At 52.9% G+C, this 19774-nt stretch overlaps 2 protein-coding genes across 2 annotated transcripts; both read right to left on the minus strand.

Moving 5' to 3' along the window:
* Positions 1-595: 595 nt before the first annotated feature.
* LOC142907996 (uncharacterized) lies at positions 596-12692 on the minus strand. The gene is made up of 2 exons (XM_076058117.1): positions 7579-12692; positions 596-7463 (listed from the first exon to the last, which is right to left on the minus strand). Exon 1 carries the CDS (start codon positions 11716-11718, stop codon positions 9451-9453), a length of 2268 nt encoding a protein of 755 aa, XP_075914232.1. The 5' UTR covers positions 11719-12692; the 3' UTR covers positions 596-7463; positions 7579-9450.
* A 2405-nt stretch (positions 12693-15097) lies between these two features.
* LOC116937607 (uncharacterized) lies at positions 15098-18502 on the minus strand. Its single transcript, XM_032944758.2, has one exon. The coding sequence runs from the start codon at positions 17923-17925 to the stop codon at positions 15670-15672; it is 2256 nt and encodes a 751-aa protein (XP_032800649.2). The 5' UTR covers positions 17926-18502; the 3' UTR covers positions 15098-15669.
* Positions 18503-19774: the final 1272 nt, after the last annotated feature.

The following is a 19774-nucleotide window of genomic DNA, read 5'->3' on the forward strand; positions in this document are numbered from 1 at the left end:
ATTGACAGTTCTTTTGTGTTTCTTCCATTTGCGAATAATCGCACCAACTGTTGTCACCTTCTCACCAAGCTGCTTGGCAATGGTCTTGTAGCCCATTCCAGCCTTGTGTAGGTCTACAATCTTGTCCCTGACATCCTTGGAGAGCTCTTTGGTCTTGGCCATGGTGGAGAGTTTGGAATCTGATTGATTGATTGCTTCTGTGGACAGGTGTCTTTTATACAGGTAACAAGCTGAGATTAGAAGCACTCCCTTTAAGAGTGTGCTCCTAATCTCAGCTCGTTACCTGTATAAAAGACACCTGGGAGCCAGAAATCTTTCTGATTGAGAGGGGGTCAAATACTTATTTCCCTCATTAAAATGCAAATCAATTTATAACATTTTTGACATGCGTTTTTCTGGATTTTTGTTGTTGTTATGCTGTCTCTCACCGTTCAAATGCACCTACCATTAAAATTACAGGCTGATCATTTCTTTGTCAGTGGGCAAACGTACAATATCAGCAGGGGATCAAATACTTGTTTGCCTCACTGTAGCCCGCCGCAAATGAGCCACGATGCCTCGCCGCCGATGTTGTCAAGGAGGATAAACTCCGCTCATCCTCACAGCAGTTTTTTTTTATTCCATTGCCACGTGCAAATGTACAGTACGTCTTCTCAGTCATGAGTTTAACAATGGTAATCATTGTTTTTATGCATATACCAGCTTTAACTACCCGGCGTTGCCCGGGACTTGGATTCACCACGCCCGGCCGCCTTTGTCTCCCCAGTGGCGATGTTCACACACCACACCAGTTACTCGTTTGAGGCTGAGTCGACCTAGGGGAGGCCCAGGAGCGGTTCAAATAATCGTCGCCGGTGTTGGCCGTGAGCGGGAATCGAAACTCGGGTCGCCGGGTTCGTAGCGCAGCGTAGCGCTAACCACTACACTACCGCTACACACACACACAGACACACACACAGACACAAACACACAGACACACACACACAGAGACAGCGCGCTAACCACTACACTACCGCTACACACAGACACACAAAGACAAAGATCCCCCGTATAGCCTTAACAGACTGTAGGGGCAAGTGCTGTTAGCGAGCACCAGACACACAACAACCGCCATTCGCCACTAAGTGGCGGTGACGTCACCACGACGCTTGTGCCAGGCTATGTGCACCCTGAGGCCACGTGAAGTGTCGAACGCCCGCTTGCAGGAGGTCACGGGGCAGACCCAGGTGCCACGGGTCGACTGACTGAGATGACTGGCTGATGCACCACCTGTGCCCCCTACTGTGCCAACCTGCTGTGCTTTAGCCACCCGGCGCTCCGCTCGCTGTTGTGAGCGTCGCTCCTCCGCCCTCCGTTGTTGTTGGAGGGCGACTGCCTCCAACTGCCCAGTAGCATCCTTCACGAGCCTCCTCCACAGAGGCCGATCTTGACACCGCTGGTACCAGTCATCGGCAAGTCCACTCAGCTCCACGTCCTCCTGTACCACATCACTCCATCTCTTCTCTAGCCCGTGCCGCGCCCGTTTAGCCCCCTCAATCCGGCCAAACAAAAGCTGTTTCGGCATGCGGTGGCTTGGCATGCGGGCTACATGACCCAGCCATCGCAGCCTTGCCTGCCGGAGGAGCTCACCGATGGGACCCTGCCCAGATCTTTCAAGGATTTGTGAGCTCCTCACACAATCCAGTCTGGTTAAACCCAGGATGGATCGTAGGCAGGCCAGCCTAAATGTTTCTAACCGGCGAAGATGTTCCATTAGGGGGGTCCACCAGACACACACACACACAGACACACACACAGACACAAACACACAGACAGACACACACACACAGACATACACACAGACACACACAGACACACACACATATACACACAGACACACAGACACACACACAGACACACACAGCGCGCTAACCACTACACTACCGCTCCCCCCACACACAGACACACGCACACACACATATACACACACAGATACACACATACACACATACACACACAGACACACAGACACACATACACACAGACACACACAGAGACACACACAGAGACACACACAGACACACACAGAGACACACACAGAGACACACACACAGACACACACACAGACACACACACACAGACACAAACACACACACACAGCGCGCTAACCACTACACCACCGCTCCCCCCCCACACACACAAACGCGCGTCCATAGGTACACACACACACAGACACACACACAGACACACACACACAGACACACACACACAGACACACACACACACAGACACACACAGACACACACACACAGACACACACACACGCGCGCTCCTGCTGCAGACGCACCACGCAACTTTCAGGGTGCGTACGGCAGTAAAAGACTCAAATAATAAACTTAACGCTCCGCGAAGAACGCCTTCGACCTGCAACACGTGCGTATGGCACTTTACTCGCGGAGGGTTTTGTGGGGGGGAGGGAGGGGAGATGCGTGACGTCAGTAGGCACGCCGCGTCACGCGTCACGCATGCGCGGGTGACATGACAGATGTGACGTCACAGTTCACTTCCACGTGCAAAAAAATTCAATGCATTTACTGCTCCCCTCCCCGCCCAAAAAGTACAAAGTCGATTTTTTTTTCTCTTATAATTTTTTTTTGCATGGTGCACAGTCCGGAAAGTACCCACGTGGCAAATTTCAAGTTTTGATGCATGTCGGCAAGTACTCTAAGCATTTTGAACAGACGCACACGTTCGCAAATTATATATGTATATATATATACGTACATGTCGATATATATACGAACCGTAACACATTTTTTTTGCAAGACCCCAAGCGTGGTCCTTCCGGATGCTCGTCGAGCTGCATTGCCTTCCGCTTGCCAGACGGGGACGAATACAGCGCCAGAGGCGTTGTTATCGGGGTCACACACATACACATACACACACATACACACACATACACATACACACGCGCGCCACAAAGTCGCTCGCCCCCCCGCCCCGCCGGGAGCTATGGTGCACTTTTACATCACCTACGTTGACGATCTCATTCCTTTACAGCTGATTGTCGTTGTTGTTGTTGTTTAGTTTGCTGTCCTTCACCCATCGCACCTCCGATCAGCGACGGGTTGGCTACGCACGGTTCGACAGAAGTTCAACGTACTGATTACTAAATCGATTTTATAATTACAATACCTCCCCCCCCCTCCGCCTCTAATCACTGCGCCTGATATGAGTTAAGTGATGACGTCACCCTGCTGCTGTTCTATTTAAGACCGGGAGCAAGTGGAGAGGGCTTTACCATTCTGGCGAATTGCCCGATGATGATGCTGGATGTATTTACCAGCGAAACATCACAGTACAAAAATTTTGATTTAAAGCTTTCGTGACTGCAGTAATTCATATTCTTAGTTTTTTCGGTAAAGTCACGTTGAAGGGAAATAACAAAATAATAAAATATATATTATTATTTTGTTGTTTCCCTTCAACGTGACTTTACCGAAAAAAACTAAGAATATGAATCACAGTACAACTCAAACTGTAAATGTTGTGGATTCACTCTTCAACAACACACGTGACACTTTTTTTTTTGCTGATTGGCCGTGTCGGGTGGTGGAGGGTTACGACACATTCATAAATAAACGCGATCTAACCCAAAAAAAAACACCTTTATTATGAATATTATAGGAATAGGTTTTTACCCTTTTAACTGGCACAAAAACTGACACCTTTATTGAAGGCATCATGTATCAACATTATGTACGTACGTACGCACGCACATTTTCTAACGCTGACCGTGCCCGCATTTAAACGTGGCACGCATTCATTGTGTTCCAACTTACGAACCGCTCGACTTAGCAGCAGGGCCGTGGGGGGTCTCAGGGGACGCGTTCGTAAGTGGGGGACTGCTCCCGGACACGCGGTCCCCGGTCCTGCGTCACGTGGTGACGTACCACCAAAAAAGTAAATATTTTTTTTTAAAAAAAAACTTTTTTTTTTCTTAAACACGCTTTTTAATGAAATGTACCGTACCAGTAATGGCAGAACTCCACCACGGATCCAGGAAGCGGCCCCCGAAGCTTTGCCACAACGTGAGGGGACCCCCGTGGCCAATGACAGCCAACGTCAGTTGAGCAGTGGACAATTAGACCCAAGCCGAAACATAACATTAAAAAAATAATGAAATAAAATAACACAATCAAATTCTCACGACGTTTCGGCCACAACACAAGCGGCCTTCTTCAGGTGAAAGAAGAAGGCCGCTTGTGTTGTGGCCGAAATGTCGTGAGAATTTTATTGTGTTATTTTATTTTATCAATTTATTATTTTATTCTCACTCTACGTGGTGGTGGCGACTTTACCGAAAGAACCAAAGAAGATGAAATCCTTGCAGTCACGAAAAGCTTTAAATCGAAATTTTAAAAAAATAATTTTTAAAAATATCTATTTTTCATTTTTTATGATGGAATCTAGTATTGTCATCAGTATGACATAAGCATACCAACTTTGCAGTGGATACCGCATTGGGAAGTGGGTTAATAATTGAGTTACAACATTTGAGGATACAACAATGACAACAACAACAACGACAATGAAAACAACAGACAGAGTGAGTTAAAAGAAAGCGTGTAAAAAGGCGATGCGGTGTCGAAACGACGCAAATCGAGACCCATTCTCCCAGAGAAACGACCACGCGATGCGGGGGTTACGTTCCTGACCAAGGGTCCGACATGAAGCTGTTATTATTTCGGTTTAAGACGGCGAATACAAAGAGCACATCGAAATCAACTACCAAATCGTGTATCGGGTACAATGTTCGGTGTTTTAAAAAAAGGTTTCTTACGCCTTTTTTCGCGTTCCGTAAGGATGAAGTAAATCAAACGGATCGAGGATGCTTGAGAATCGCGAAAAATTCGCGGAAGGTTGAGCAACGGAGCATGTCGGAAGGCAGTCTGACTGGGCCAAGAAGGTACTTCACGTTTACATAAGGGGAGGCTTCATTACCCTTCATAGAGATGTTTCTCGGGGGTTATATCGTGTGAGTATATAAATGTTGTGTCGTTCAAACCCGCCACCACCCGACACAGCCAACTAGCAAGGGTTGTCACGTGAACAGAACGTGGCCAAATTCGTCACTAGTACAGCACCAGTGTATAGTGTAGTGTATAGTGTAGTGTATAGTAGTGTATAGTGTAGTGTATAGTGTATAGTAGTGTATAGTGTAGTGTATAGTAGTGTATAGTGTAGTGTATAGTAGTGCATAGTGTAGTGTATAGTAGAGTATAGTGTAGTGTATAGTAGTGTATAGTGTAGTGTATAGTGTAGTGTATAGTAGTGTATAATGTAGTGTATAGTGTATAGTAGTGTATAGTGTAGTGTATAGTAGTGTATAGTGTAGTGTATAGTAGTGCATAGTGTAGTGTATAGTGTATAGTAGAGTATAGTGTAGTGTATAGTAGTGTATAGTGTAGTGTATAATAGTGTAGTGTATAGTGTAGTAGTGTAAAGTGTATAGTAGTGTATAGTAGTGTATAGTGTATAGAAGTGTATAGTGTAGTGTATAGTAGTGTATAGTGTATAGTAGTGTATAGTGTAGTAGTGTATAGTGTATAGTAGTGTATAGTGTAGTATACTAGCACGGCAACACCGGTTGTGTGTTGGAGAGCCAAGCCACAACATTTACAATCTGAGTTGCGATATATTTACGTGATCTAACCCCCCCCAAAAAAACTATTATGGATGATATTCGTCGCGAAAGCCTGCTACGTGTTAGACCTGTATTACCCTTTCTCGCAATGAAACTCACGAGATGCATTAAGATGTTCAAGTGCCAAATAACAAGGACAAAAGTTTCCCCGTGTAGCATGAAAAGACTTGCAGGGGCAAGTGCCGTTAGCGAGCACCTATGAAGGCCGGCACGGCACACGATGGGGTGGGTGGCCAACAACACGCCCGGCCGCCTTTGTCTCCCCCAGTGGTGATGTTTACACATCGCATCAGGTACTATTTTGATGCTGAGTCGACCTAGGGGAGGCCCAGGACCGACTCATATAATCGCCGGGTTTGTAGCGGGACACCGCTAACCGCTGCACTACCGCTCATCACAAAACATACATAAATACACGCGGATGCATACAGAAATAGACCAGAGAGACACGCACAGATTCAAGGCAGCAAGTACTGCACTAACCAAAGACGTGATACTTGTGGCACAACATCCCAAACAAACGTGGCTCTGGTCATAACAACGTACGCATTTGTCTTTGCAACCGATTGGTCTACCACACGTCCTTCTCTATGGCGTGTCTTACCACCAGTGTCAGGAGACCAGAGAACAACGCCAACAGGCGACCAGTAACAAGGACGATGCCGAGTACCAGAGCACTATTAGCTCGGAGTCAAGTCCGGCGCTGCCAACAACCTGGTGGCAAACTCGGACACCACCACCCCCGCCACGTTATGATGGAGACGGCTCCCTCGCCTATGAACATCTGGTTGAAGCAAATAAGCCCAGACTCTGCTGCTACCGCTGATGAGACACTGAATGTCGAAAACCCGGTCCTTGCCTTTAAACAACTCGGGCAGTTCACCAGCATTGGGTGAAGAAAATTGCCAGACTGCTGCTGCTGATGAGATACTGAATGTCGAAAACCCGGTCCTTGCCTTTAAACACCTGGGACACTTCAGCATTGATTCCAGCAAATTGCCTGACTCTGCTACTGATGAAACTAAACTACTAAAACTACTCATAATAATATGTGATCACTGCTATCGGATATTCTGGCGAATTGCCCGATGATGCTGGCTGTAATTACTCGCGAAACGTCGTACTCGAAACTTTTTTAATGTTGTGGATTCACTCTTCAGCACACCGGTGGGCTAAAGTAGTGAACTAATTTGTCTTTTGTCAACGTGACACTTTTTTTACTGATTGGCCGTGTCGGGTGGTGGAGGCTTACGACACATTTATAAATAACGCGATCTAACCCAAAAACGTTTATCATGAATAATATTGGTCGCGAAAGCCTGCTGCGTGTTAAACTACTAAACGACTTTTCCATTTAAAGCTTTCGTGACTGCAAGGATTCATCTTCTTGGTTCTTTCGGTAAAGTCACCACCACCACCACGTAGAATGAGAACAAAACAATAAAACAAAATAAGACAATAAAATGCTCACGACCTTTTAAGTGCACCAGGTGCAAGGCCCCACTGAGCAACTGTGTGGCTCTTTATCAGAAGCGACCTCGCCATCACAAGTGATGGCAGCTCAACCAACTGGCTGATATCATCACCATCATCATCATCACGTGGACATGTATAGCAGCAGCCTAGTGACTCGATTTTAAATGCGGAGGGAAACAAACGGGAGGTGACCCGGAGAAAAATCCACGCAGTGACCACCACAGGGGAGAGAGAGAGACGCAGACCCCAAATATACAGCAGCAGCAGCAGACACGGCCAGGGTCGGGATGGAACCCACGACCTTCACACCAGATGAGGTAGTGAACATCTCATCGATGGGAGAGAGAGAGAGACGCAGACTCCAAATATACAGCGGTAGCAGCAGACTCGGTCAGTGTCGGGATGGAACCCACGACCTCCTGTAAACCAGGCGAGGGAGTTAACATCCCATCAGAGGGAGAGAGATAGAGACACAGACTCCAGATATACAGCAGCAGGCAGTCAGAATTGGGATTGAACCCACGACCTCCTGTAGCCCAGGCGAGGGAGTTAACATCCCATCAGAGAGAGACACAGACTCCAGATATACAGCAGCAGGCATAGTCAGAATCGGGATGGAACCCACGACCTCCTGTATCCCGGGCGACTTGGTTAACATCTCCTAGCCACCGTGGCGCCCCCCTCTGGTTCAAGCCAATTGCTTGCCTCTGCGACTGCTGATGAAACTAAGAATAGAAACTAGTTTTTATTTCATATTCTTTAAATCAAAATTTAAATCAAAATTTAGTTTTTATTTATTTTACTTCATCAGGTTAAGACCCCGCTGAGCTGTTATACAACATTTCAGCTCGCGACAAGACCACAAAAGGGTAGTCTAATTAATATCTTATAATGATATTAATATATTCTAGTGGGTATTAATGTGCTATATTAATATCCTATATTGAGATTAATATCCTGTAATAATATTATCCTATATTGATGTATATTGATATTAATATCCTACACCATTCTATATTAATATCTTATTTGATTAATAGTAATAATGCTATATTATTTATTTATTTCGTTAAGAATAAAGTAGAAGCGATACGATTCGCTCCATTGAATCCAAAACGAGGAATCGAATTCGATATTTCTTGGCAATAATCTAAAAGTCGGAATCGGTCGATTGAATCCAACCTAATAGAAAGAATCGATTTCAACAAAATATTGTTTAGGATTCCGGAATCGAATCCTCGATTTCATCGTTACAAATAGCTGTTTAAAATGTGTAAATATATTTAAAGTGACGTCTTTACCCCTCCTATTGCATTGTACTCCTATCGGTGTTGTTCGTGTCTGATATTGTTTGTTCTTGTAACGTTCCGACCCCGTGTGCCTCCTACTGGAGCATCTCTAAACAAAGAGCTTTACATCATTAATACATCATAAATCTTTTTTTACAAGGATTCATGTTTACTGCATTAACCACAATACCTGCAGTCAAAATGCAAACACAAATTACACTATTATAATATATGATGGTGGCATTGTCCTTGAATCTGATTGGTCCACACCAAGGGACGGCTTTCTTTTGAGCCTCGACCCAATTGGTGCTCGACCAGATGACGTCAAAAGGCGTCACACAGCTCAAAGACAATGCCGCTATCAAAGTAATGAGGGCTCGGGGTGAGCGTCTACATCATTAGAGGTCTACATCATTAGAGGACTAATGATGATGTAGACGCTCACCCCGAGCCCTCATTACTTTGCTAGCGGCATTGTCTTTGAGCTGTGTGACGCCTTTTGGCGTTATCTGGTCGAGCACCAATTGGTGGTCGAGGCTCAAAAGAAAGCCGTCCCTTGGTGTGGACCAATCAGTTTCAAGGACAATGCATCATCATATATTATCATAGTACGTTTTGTGTTTGCATTTTGACTGCAGGTTTTGTGGTTGATGCAGTAAACATGAATCCTCGTAAACAAAAAAGGTTTCAGTTTTGTTGCCAGAAAAAAGGGGAAAACCCCTATTATTATTACATTTTGGTACTGGCAAAAGGAGGTCTAAACAAAGAGCTTTAGAGCGTTTCAGATTGCCTACTCCTGCCGCAGTTTAAATTATCACTTGCCCTGACAGCCTGTTAACAGGCTATGTTTAGATTATTTTGGCAGCTCTACATTCCCACGGTGGTGGCGACGACGACGATGACGATGACGACGATGACGATGATGACGATGATGATGATGACGATGATGATGATGACGATGACGACGATGATGCTATCAGCGACTTGGTGGAGCTGCTCTCATTTCGCCTTGGCTGCCGGACCGATCTCAGCGGCCGGCCCCACCGTCGCGTCAACGGCGGCGAGCTTTCGCTTCGTCGCGCGACCGGGGCCTCCTTCGGGCACCGGACGGCCGTCGATCTGCGGGCCGGCATCGCCCGGGGCGGCCGGGTAGTACGGCAAGTGCTCGGGCGGAATCGAGAAGTACTTCTTGGACAGCGAGGCCAGCCGCTCGGCCGACAGGCCGCCGACGGGGGCAGTCGGCAGTCGGACCGACTCGAGCGTCCCCTGCTCGATCGTGTCGACGTCGGCGCCAAAAATATCCCGCAGAACGGATCGCCGAAGCAGGTCGACGTTCCCCGGCGCGACCAGCGGGACGCAGGTGACCTCGTCGTCCGGAGTCGAGCTCAGGTGCCTCATGCGAAGCGCTCCTTCATCGACCTCGAAGAAGTAGTTGGACGCGTATCGGGGCGGCATCGGCCTGAAGTGCCTCTTCAGGAGACTCTCCCAGCCCGTGTAGAAAGGGCGCTGGGCATCGCGATGGTCGAAGAACGTCGCCTCGACGCCGCTGATCAGGTTGACGGCGTCGACGACTTCCCACGGCGTGTAGAAGTTCTTGCCCCTCATCGCATTGCGACACCACGCGACGACCCTATCGGCCTGGTTGTGCGAGTGGCCCGGCGGGAGGTACAACAGAACGACTTTGCGGTAGAACAAGACCGACAGCAGCGCAAAGAACATGAACGCCACTTGAGACTTGTCCTGGCCAACGCGGTTGTCCAGAATGGCCACCAGCGTCGTGGGCATCGCGCCCGGGCGCCTGCCGAGCAGCCGCATGTGGTGCACGAAGCGGAGGCTGCACAGCGCGTCCGCGTCCTTCCCTTGGCCACGCTCGTCGTAGAAGATCACGCTGTTGACGCCGCTCGTGACGTCCGCCAGCACGAAATTCCGCAGCGCCAGGCTCGAGTCGAAGCGATCGGCGGACGGCCGCACGTGGCCGCAGTGCGGCATGGCGAAGCTCCCGCCAAAGCCCTCAACCTGAACCCGAACGGTCGGCGGGCGGCTCGGTCCGCGGGCAGAGTCGGCGGCGCCGGGCTCGCCGTCGTCGCAGTGGTCCGGAACGACGGCGGCCGGGACGTCCTGGCCGGGAGCGTGCCGCTCGACGTACTCCCTCACGAAAGCGGACACCGTCCGGCGCTGGGCGACCGCCGCGGCGAGAGGCAAATTCTTCTCCTGCAGCAGGCGCTCGCGCTCGTCCGCCGGGAGATCCCCGCGCGCGAGCCGGGCGTCGAGGCGGGCGCAGCAGTCGCAGGCGTCGTCCGCGGTGCGTGCCAAGCGGAGCCCGGGGTAGAACACGTGGACGTACTGGATCCAGCGCGAATACGACACGACCCGGCTGCCCTCGACGGCATCCAAATTGGCCTTGTACCGGCGATAGAGCTCGGTCCAGGTGACGTTGGGCTCAACCGAGTACTGCCGAGGCCGACGGTGGGAGCAGGGAAAGTCGTCCTCGACCTCCCACGCGCAGGCGCTCTCCCTGATGGCCTCGAGGTCGTCGGCGGCGAGCGCGTGATGCGGGACCCTTGGCGGGCGCCTCGCGCGCGACGTTTCCACGCCGCTCTCGAGGGCCTTCCGCAGGCGGTGGACGCGGGAGCCGCCGACCGGGATGACCGCGCGGATCACCCTCTCCGACAGGCCCCGCTGAAGCATCTGCAGGACGATCCTCTCCGACTGCCGCCACTCGGATCCGCCCCGGGCCGCCTCCGTCGAGCGCCACTCGTCGCGAATGCTGCGGACGGCGTCGTCGCCGAGAATGCTGACGGCTCGGGCCATCGCGGCCTCCTTGCGGTCGCGACGTCCGCGAGCCTGACGGGGCGCGGGGACGCTGGGCCGCGAACCGCCGCTGCCGGGGAGGGTCGGCAGCTGCGAGGGCGGGAGCGACGTCACGGCAGACGGCGTAGCCACCGGCGTCGATGCCGTCACCGCCGATGATGACGATGATGACGATGATGACGACGATGACGATGACGACGATGATGATGTCGGGCAAGACGCCGCTGCCGCCGGGAACGTGCCGCTGGAAAGGCTGACAAACTCGATGATGCGCTCCATCCACCGGCTCGCGACGGCATTGCCGCCGAACGCCCTCCTGAAGTCCTCGAGAGCGGCCAGCGACTCGCCGAAGGTGGACGCCGGCAGCGAGCGCCAATGGGCCTGCCCATACCCGAGCAAGGAATGCATTCGCTTGTTCAGCTCCGCCGCCCGTTTGTTCTCGCTGCGCTTGGACATGGCGGCAGAATGGTCCTCGTCCGGTGCACCGCGGTGGGGGTGTGACGGTAGTCGCCCCCCCCCCCCCACACACAAAAATAAATAAATAAATGGGTTAATTAATTACGGGGTGTCCCAGCCATGAGGTTCAAATGCCCCGCGTGGGTGACGGTGATGATGGCATCAGCAGCCTCCCTCGTTGACAAAGCCACTTTAAGATGTTTTTTTTTCCCTCTCTCGTTGGTGTTTTTTTTTCGTTTCAGTTGCCTGTTGCACCCGGTCGAAGGGCCGAATGGCTCACAGGGCTAAACCAAATGGAATTGAATTAAATTAAACCTTGCCACCATTGTGGCGATGGCCCAGGTGGCTTTGTCCGAAACAAAGAGCTACTACGCAGCAGCTCACCGTAGGGGGGGATGGGGGGGAGGGGGGGCCCTTGGACCTGGCGAAATAATAAAAAGTGGTTTAGAGTAGACGGCAAAGAGCTTTCCAGCTCATCGGATTGCTCCTGCAGTCATTCAAAATACAAAGATTTCTGATTCCGATTCCCGTAAGTTTCAGATTCCTGGAATATTGATTCTGAATCGATTCTGCCTGCACTTCATAGCTAGAATCGCACAAAAAAATCCTCACGGGAATCGATTCGTGCGTGTTTGGAGGATTGGGGACAGCGTGATGAAGAATCGATTCTTCGTAAACGATACAGCGGGCGGGAGAGTAAATCGTCGATATCATGAATAGATTCTAAGGAGGAGGAATCGCCGAGGAAATTAAATCGCTTAATAGGGGGCGGAGCCGTCGTGATTGTGGATCGATTTCTAGGGGGTGGACTCGTCGACATAGTGAATCGATTGTTGGCTGGTGGGAGTGTGAATCCCGGAATAGTGAATCGATTTAAGGGGGGTGGAATCGTCGAGGTAGCGATTCTATGCTCGGTGTGCAAGTGGTGGGGTGGTAGGGGGTGAATCGATTTAATGATAACTTATTCCTAGGGGCGTGAATCGTAGAAATAATCGATTCCTCGACTCCCTCCACCCCACTCCTATCCCCCTTCCCTACCCCTCCTACCCCCACCCCTCCCCCTCCCCCACCCTTAACCCCACCCCTCCCCCCACCCCTCCTCCACCCCTCCCCCCCCCTTACCCCCTCCCCCCTCCTTTTCTGGCTGTGCTGCCTAGCGAACGCAGGCCAAGTGTTAGAACCTCGCGTGCCTCACCACCAACACCACCAACACCACCACCAACACCACCACTACCACCAACACCACCAACACCACCACCACCAACACCACCACCACCAACACCACTACCACCAACACCACCACCACCAACACCACTACCACCAACACCACCAACACCACCACCAACACCACCACCAACACCACCACCACCAACACCACTACCACCAACACCACCACCACCAACACCACCAACACCACCACCACCACCACCAACACCACCACCAACACCACCAACACCACCACCAACACCACCACCAACACCACCACCACCACCAACACCACCAACACCACCACCAACACCACCACCAACACCACCACCAACACCACCACCACCACTACCACCAACACCACCACCACCAACACCACTAACACCACCACGACCACCACCACCAACACCACCAACACCACCAACACCACCACCAACACCACCAACATCAACACCAACACCACCACCACCAACACCACCACTACCACCAACACCACCAACACCACCAACACCAACACCACCAACACCACCACCACCAACACCACCACCAACACCAACACCACCACCAACACCAACACCACCAACACCACCACCACCACCACCAATACCACCAACACCACTACCAACACCACCACCACCACCAACACCACCACTACCACCAACACCACCAACACCACCAACACCAACACCACCAACACCACCAACACCACCACCAACACCACCACTACCACCAACACCACCAACACCACCACCAACACCACCACCACCAACACCACCACCAACACCAACACCACCAACACCACCACCACCACCACCAATACCACCAACACCACTACCAACACCACCACCACCACCAACACCACCACTACCACCAACACCACCAACACCACCACCAACACCACCAACACCACCACCAACACCACCAACACCACCACTACCACCAACACCACCAACACCACCACCAACACCACCACCACCACCAACACCACCACCAACACCACCACCACCACCAACACCACCAACACCAACACCACCAACACCACCACCAACAACACCAACACCACCACTACCACCACCACCAACAACACCAACACCACCACCACCAACACCACCACCACCAACACCACCAACACCAACACCACCACTACCACCAACACCACCAACACCACCACTACCACCAACACCACCAACACCACCACCAACACCACCACCACCAACACCACCAACACCACCAACACCAACACCACCACTACCACCAACACCAACACCACCACTACCACCAACACCACCAACACCAACACCACCACTACCACCAACACCACCAACACCACCACCAACAACACCAACACCACCAACACCACCACCAACAACACCAACACCAACACCACCACTACCACCAACACCACCAACACCACCACCAACAACACCAACACCACCACCACCAACACCACCACCACCAACACCACCAACACCAACACCACCACTACCACCAACACCACCAACACCACCACCAACACCACCACCACCACCAACACCACCACCAACATCACCACCAACACCACCACCAACACCACCACCAACACCACCACCAACACCACCACCAACACCACCAACACCACCACCAACACCACCAACACCACCACCACCAACACCACCACCACCAACACCACCAGACTCCAAATATACAGCAGCAGCAGACTCGGTCAGTGTCAGGATGGAACCCACGACCTCCTGTAAACCAGGCGAGGGAGTTAACATCCCATCAGAGGGAGAGAGAGACACAGACTCCAGATATACAGCAGCAGGCATAGTCAGAATTGGGATGGAACCCACGACCTCCTGTAACCCAGGCGAGGTGGTTAACATCTCCTAGCCACCGTGGCGCCCCCCTCTGGTTCAAGCCAATTGCCTGCCTCTGCGACTGCTGATGAAACTAAACTAGAAACTAGTTTTATTTATTTTACTTCATCAGGTTAAGACCCCACTGAGCTGCTATAAAACATTTCAGCTCGCGACCTGACCACAAAGGGTAGTCTAATTAATATCTTATAATAATATGAATATTCTAAATTGATATTAATATCCTCAAACAATATTAATATCCTCTAGTGAGTATTCAATTTTCTTGCTGTGGTTTTCACACCTGATGATGATTGCTCGTTTTGCAGTCGAAACGTCGTGAGAATTTTATTGATTTATATTTTTATTATTTTATTGTTTCCCTTCTACGTGACTTTACCGACAGAACCAAGAATATGAATCCCTGCAGTCACGAAAGCTTTAAACCAAAATTTACAAGTAGTTGTCGTTTTAATTGTGTAAATATATTTAAAGTGATGTGTTTACCCTTCCTATGGCTTTGTACTCCTTTCGGTGTTGTTTTGTGTCTTGATATTTGTGTTGCAACGTTCCGACCCCGTGTGCCTCCTACTGGAACATCTCTAAACAAAGAGCTTTACAGCGTTTCAGATTTCCTACTCCTGCCGCAGTATAAATTATCACTTGCCCTGACAGCCTGTTAACAGGCTATGTTTAGATTATTTTGGCAGCTCTACATTCCCACGGTGGTGGCGACGACGACGATGACGATGATGACGACGATGACGATGATGACGACGATGACGATGATGACGATGACGACGATTACGACGATGATGACGATAATGACGATGACGATGATGATGACGACGATGACGATGATGATGATGACGATGACGATGCTATCAGCGACTTGGTGGAGCTGCTCTCATTTCGCCTTGGCTGCCGGACCGATCTCAGCGGCCGGCCCCACCGTCGCGTCAACGGCGGCGAGCTTTCGCTTCGTCGCGCGACCGGGGCCTCCTTCGGGCACCGGACGGCCGTCGATCTGCGGGCCGGCATCGCCCGGGGCGGCCGGGTAGTACGGCAAGTGCTCGGGCGGAATCGAGAAGTACTTCTTGGACAGCGAGGCCAGCCGCTCGGCCGACAGGCCGCCGACGGGGGCAGTCGGCAGTCGGACCGACTCGAGCGTCCCCTGCTCGATCGTGTCGACGTCGGCGCCAAAAATATCCCGCAGAACGGATCGCCGAAGCAGGTCGACGTTCCCCGGCGCGACCAGCGGGACGCAGGTGACCTCGTCGTCCGGAGTCGAGCTCAGGTGCCTCATGCGAAGCGCTCCTTCATCGACCTCGAAGAAGTAGTTGGACGCGTATCGGGGCGGCATCGGCCTGAAGTGCCTCTTCAGGAGACTCTCCCAGCCCGTGTAGAAAGGGCGCTGGGCATCGCGATGGTCGAAGAACGTCGCCTCGACGCCGCTGATCAGGTTGACGGCGTCGACGACTTCCCACGGCGTGTAGAAGTTCTTGCCCCTCATCGCATTGCGACACCACGCGACGACCCTATCGGCCTGGTTGTGCGAGTGGCCCGGCGGGAGGTACAACAGAACGACTTTGCGGTAGAACAAGACCGACAGCAGCGCAAAGAACATGAACGCCACTTGAGACTTGTCCTGGCCAACGCGGTTGTCCAGAATGGCCACCAGCGTCGTGGGCATCGCGCCCGGGCGCCTGCCGAGCAGCCGCATGTGGTGCACGAAGCGGAGGCTGCACAGCGCGTCCGCGTCCTTCCCTTGGCCACGCTCGTCGTAGAAGATCACGCTGTTGACGCCGCTCGTGACGTCCGCCAGCACGAAATTCCGCAGCGCCAGGCTCGAGTCGAAGCGATCGGCGGACGGCCGCACGTGGCCGCAGTGCGGCATGGCGAAGCTCCCGCCAAAGCCCTCAACCTGAACCCGAACGGTCGGCGGGCGGCTCGGTCCGCGGGCAGAGTCGGCGGCGCCGGGCTCGCCGTCGTCGCAGTGGTCCGGAACGACGGCGGCCGGGACGTCCTGGCCGGGAGCGTGCCGCTCGACGTACTCCCTCACGAAAGCGGACACCGTCCGGCGCTGGGCGACCGCCGCGGCGAGAGGCAAATTCTTCTCCTGCAGCAGGCGCTCGCGCTCGTCCGCCGGGAGATCCCCGCGCGCGAGCCGGGCGTCGAGGCGGGCGCAGCAGTCGCAGGCGTCGTCCGCGGTGCGTGCCAAGCGGAGCCCGGGGTAGAACACGTGGACGTACTGGATCCAGCGCGAATACGACACGACCCGGCTGCCCTCGACGGCATCCAAATTGGCCTTGTACCGGCGATAGAGCTCGGTCCAGGTGACGTTGGGCTCAACCGAGTACTGCCGAGGCCGACGGTGGGAGCAGGGAAAGTCGTCCTCGACCTCCCACGCGCAGGCGCTCTCCCTGATGGCCTCGAGGTCGTCGGCGGCGAGCGCGTGATGCGGGACCCTTGGCGGGCGCCTCGCGCGCGACGTTTCCACGCCGCTCTCGAGGGCCTTCCGCAGGCGGTGGACGCGGGAGCCGCCGACCGGGATGACCGCGCGGATCACCCTCTCCGACAGGCCCCGCTGAAGCATCTGCAGGACGATCCTCTCCGACTGCCGCCACTCGGATCCGCCCCGGGCCGCCTCCGTCGAGCGCCACTCGTCGCGAATGCTGCGGACGGCGTCGTCGCCGAGAATGCTGACGGCTCGGGCCATCGCGGCCTCCTTGCGGTCGCGACGTCCGCGAGCCTGACGGGGCGCGGGGACGCTGGGCCGCGAACCGCCGCTGCCGGGGAGGGTCGGCAGCTGCGAGGGCGGGAGCGACGTCACGGCAGACGGCGTAGCCACCGGCGTCGATGCCGTCACCGATGATGATGACGATGATGACGATGAAGACGACGATGACGACGATGTCGGGCAAGACGCCGCTGCCGCCGGGAACGTGCCGCTGGAAAGGCTGACAAACTCGATGATGCGCTCCATCCACCGGCTCGCGACGGCATTGCCGCCGAACGCCCTCCTGAAGTCCTCGAGAGCGGCCAGCGACTCGCCGAAGGTGGACGCCGGCAGCGAGCGCCAATGGGCCTGCCCATACCCGAGCAAGGAATGCATTCGCTTGTTCAGCTCCGCCGCCCGTTTGTTCTCGCTGCGCTTGGACATGGCGGCAGAATGGTCCTCGTCCGGTGCACCGCGGTGGGGGGTGACGGTAGTGGCCCCCCCCCCCCCCACACACAAAAATAAATAAATAAATGGGTTGATTAATTACGGGGTGTCCCAGCCATGAGGTTCAAATGCCCCGCGCGGGTGACGGTGATGATGGCATCAGCAGCCTCCCTCGTTGACAAAGCCACTTTAAGATGTTTTTTTTTCTCTCTCTCGTTGGTGTTTTTTTTCGTTTCAGTTGCCTGTTGCACCCGGTCGAAGGGCCGAATGGCTCACAGGGCTAAACCAAATTAAATTAAATTAAACCTTGCCACCATTGTGGCGATGGCCCAGGTGGCTTTGTCCGAAACAAAGAGCTACTACGCAGCAGCTCGCCGTGGGGGGGGAGGGGGGAGGGGGGGCCCTTGGACCTGGCGAAATAATAAAAAGTGGTTTAGAGTAGACGGCAAAGAGCTTTCCAGCTCATCGGATTGCTCCTGCAGTCATTCAAAATACAAAGATTTCTGATTCCGATTCCCGTAAGTTTCAGATTCCTGGAATATTGATTCTGAATCGATTCTGCCTGCGCTTCATAGCAAGAATCGCACAAAAAAATCCTTACGGGAATCGATTCGTGCGTGTTTGGAGCATTGGGGACAGCGTGATGAAGAATCGATTCTTCGTAAACGATACAGCGGGCGGGAGAGTAAATCGTCGATATCATGAATAGATTCTAAGGAGGAGGAATCGCCGAGGAAATGAAATCTCTTAATAGGGGGCGGAGCCGTCGTGATTGTGGATCGATTCCTAGGGGGTGGACTCGTCGACATAGTGAATCGATTATTGGCTGGTGGGAGTGTGAATCCCGGAATAGTGAATCGATTTAAGGGGGGTGGAGTCGTCGAGGTAGCGATTCTATGCTCGGTGTGCAAGTGGTGGGGTGGTAGGGGGTGAATCGATTTAATGATAACTTATTCCTAGGGGCGGGAATCGTAGAAATAATCGATTCCTCGACTCCCTCCACCCCACTCCTATCCCCCTTCCCTACCCCTCCTACCCCCTCCCCCCACCCCTCCCCCACCCTTAACCCCTCCCCTCACTCCTCCCCCCACCCCTCCCCCCACCCCTCCCCCCCTTACCCCCTCCCCCCCCCCTTACCCCCTCCCCCCTCCTTTTCTGGCTGTGCTGCCTAGCGAACGCAGGCCAAGTGTTAGAACCTCGCGTGCCTCACCACCAACACCACCAACACCACCACCAACACCACCACCAACACCACCACCAACACCACCACCACTACCACCAACACCACCAACACCACCAACACCACCACCACCAACACCACCAACACCACCACCAACACCACCACCAACACCACCAACACCACCACCATCACCACCACCAACACCACCAACACCACCACCACCAACACCACCACCAACACCACCACCAACACCACCAACACCACCACCAACACCACCACCAACACCACCACCAACACCACCAACACCACCACCACCACTACCACCAACACCACCAACACCACCACCAACACCACCACCAACACCACCACCACCACCAACACCACCAACACCAACAACACCACCACCAACACCACCAACACCACCACCAACACCACCACCAACAACACCAACACCACCACTACCACCAACACCACCAACACCACCACCAACACCACCAACACCAACACCACCACTACCACCAACACCACCACCAACACCACCACCAACACCACCACCAACATCACCACCAACACCACCACCAACACCACCACCAACACCACCACCAACACCACCACCACCAACACCACCACCAACACCAACACCACCAACACCACCACCAACACCAC

This window comes from Petromyzon marinus (genome assembly GCF_048934315.1).
Source record: "Petromyzon marinus isolate PM22_M1 ecotype Great Lakes invasive population chromosome 68 unlocalized genomic scaffold, UKy_Petmar_22M1.pri1.0 chr68_unloc.1, whole genome shotgun sequence".
NCBI classification, from domain to species: domain Eukaryota; kingdom Metazoa; phylum Chordata; class Hyperoartia; order Petromyzontiformes; family Petromyzontidae; genus Petromyzon; species Petromyzon marinus.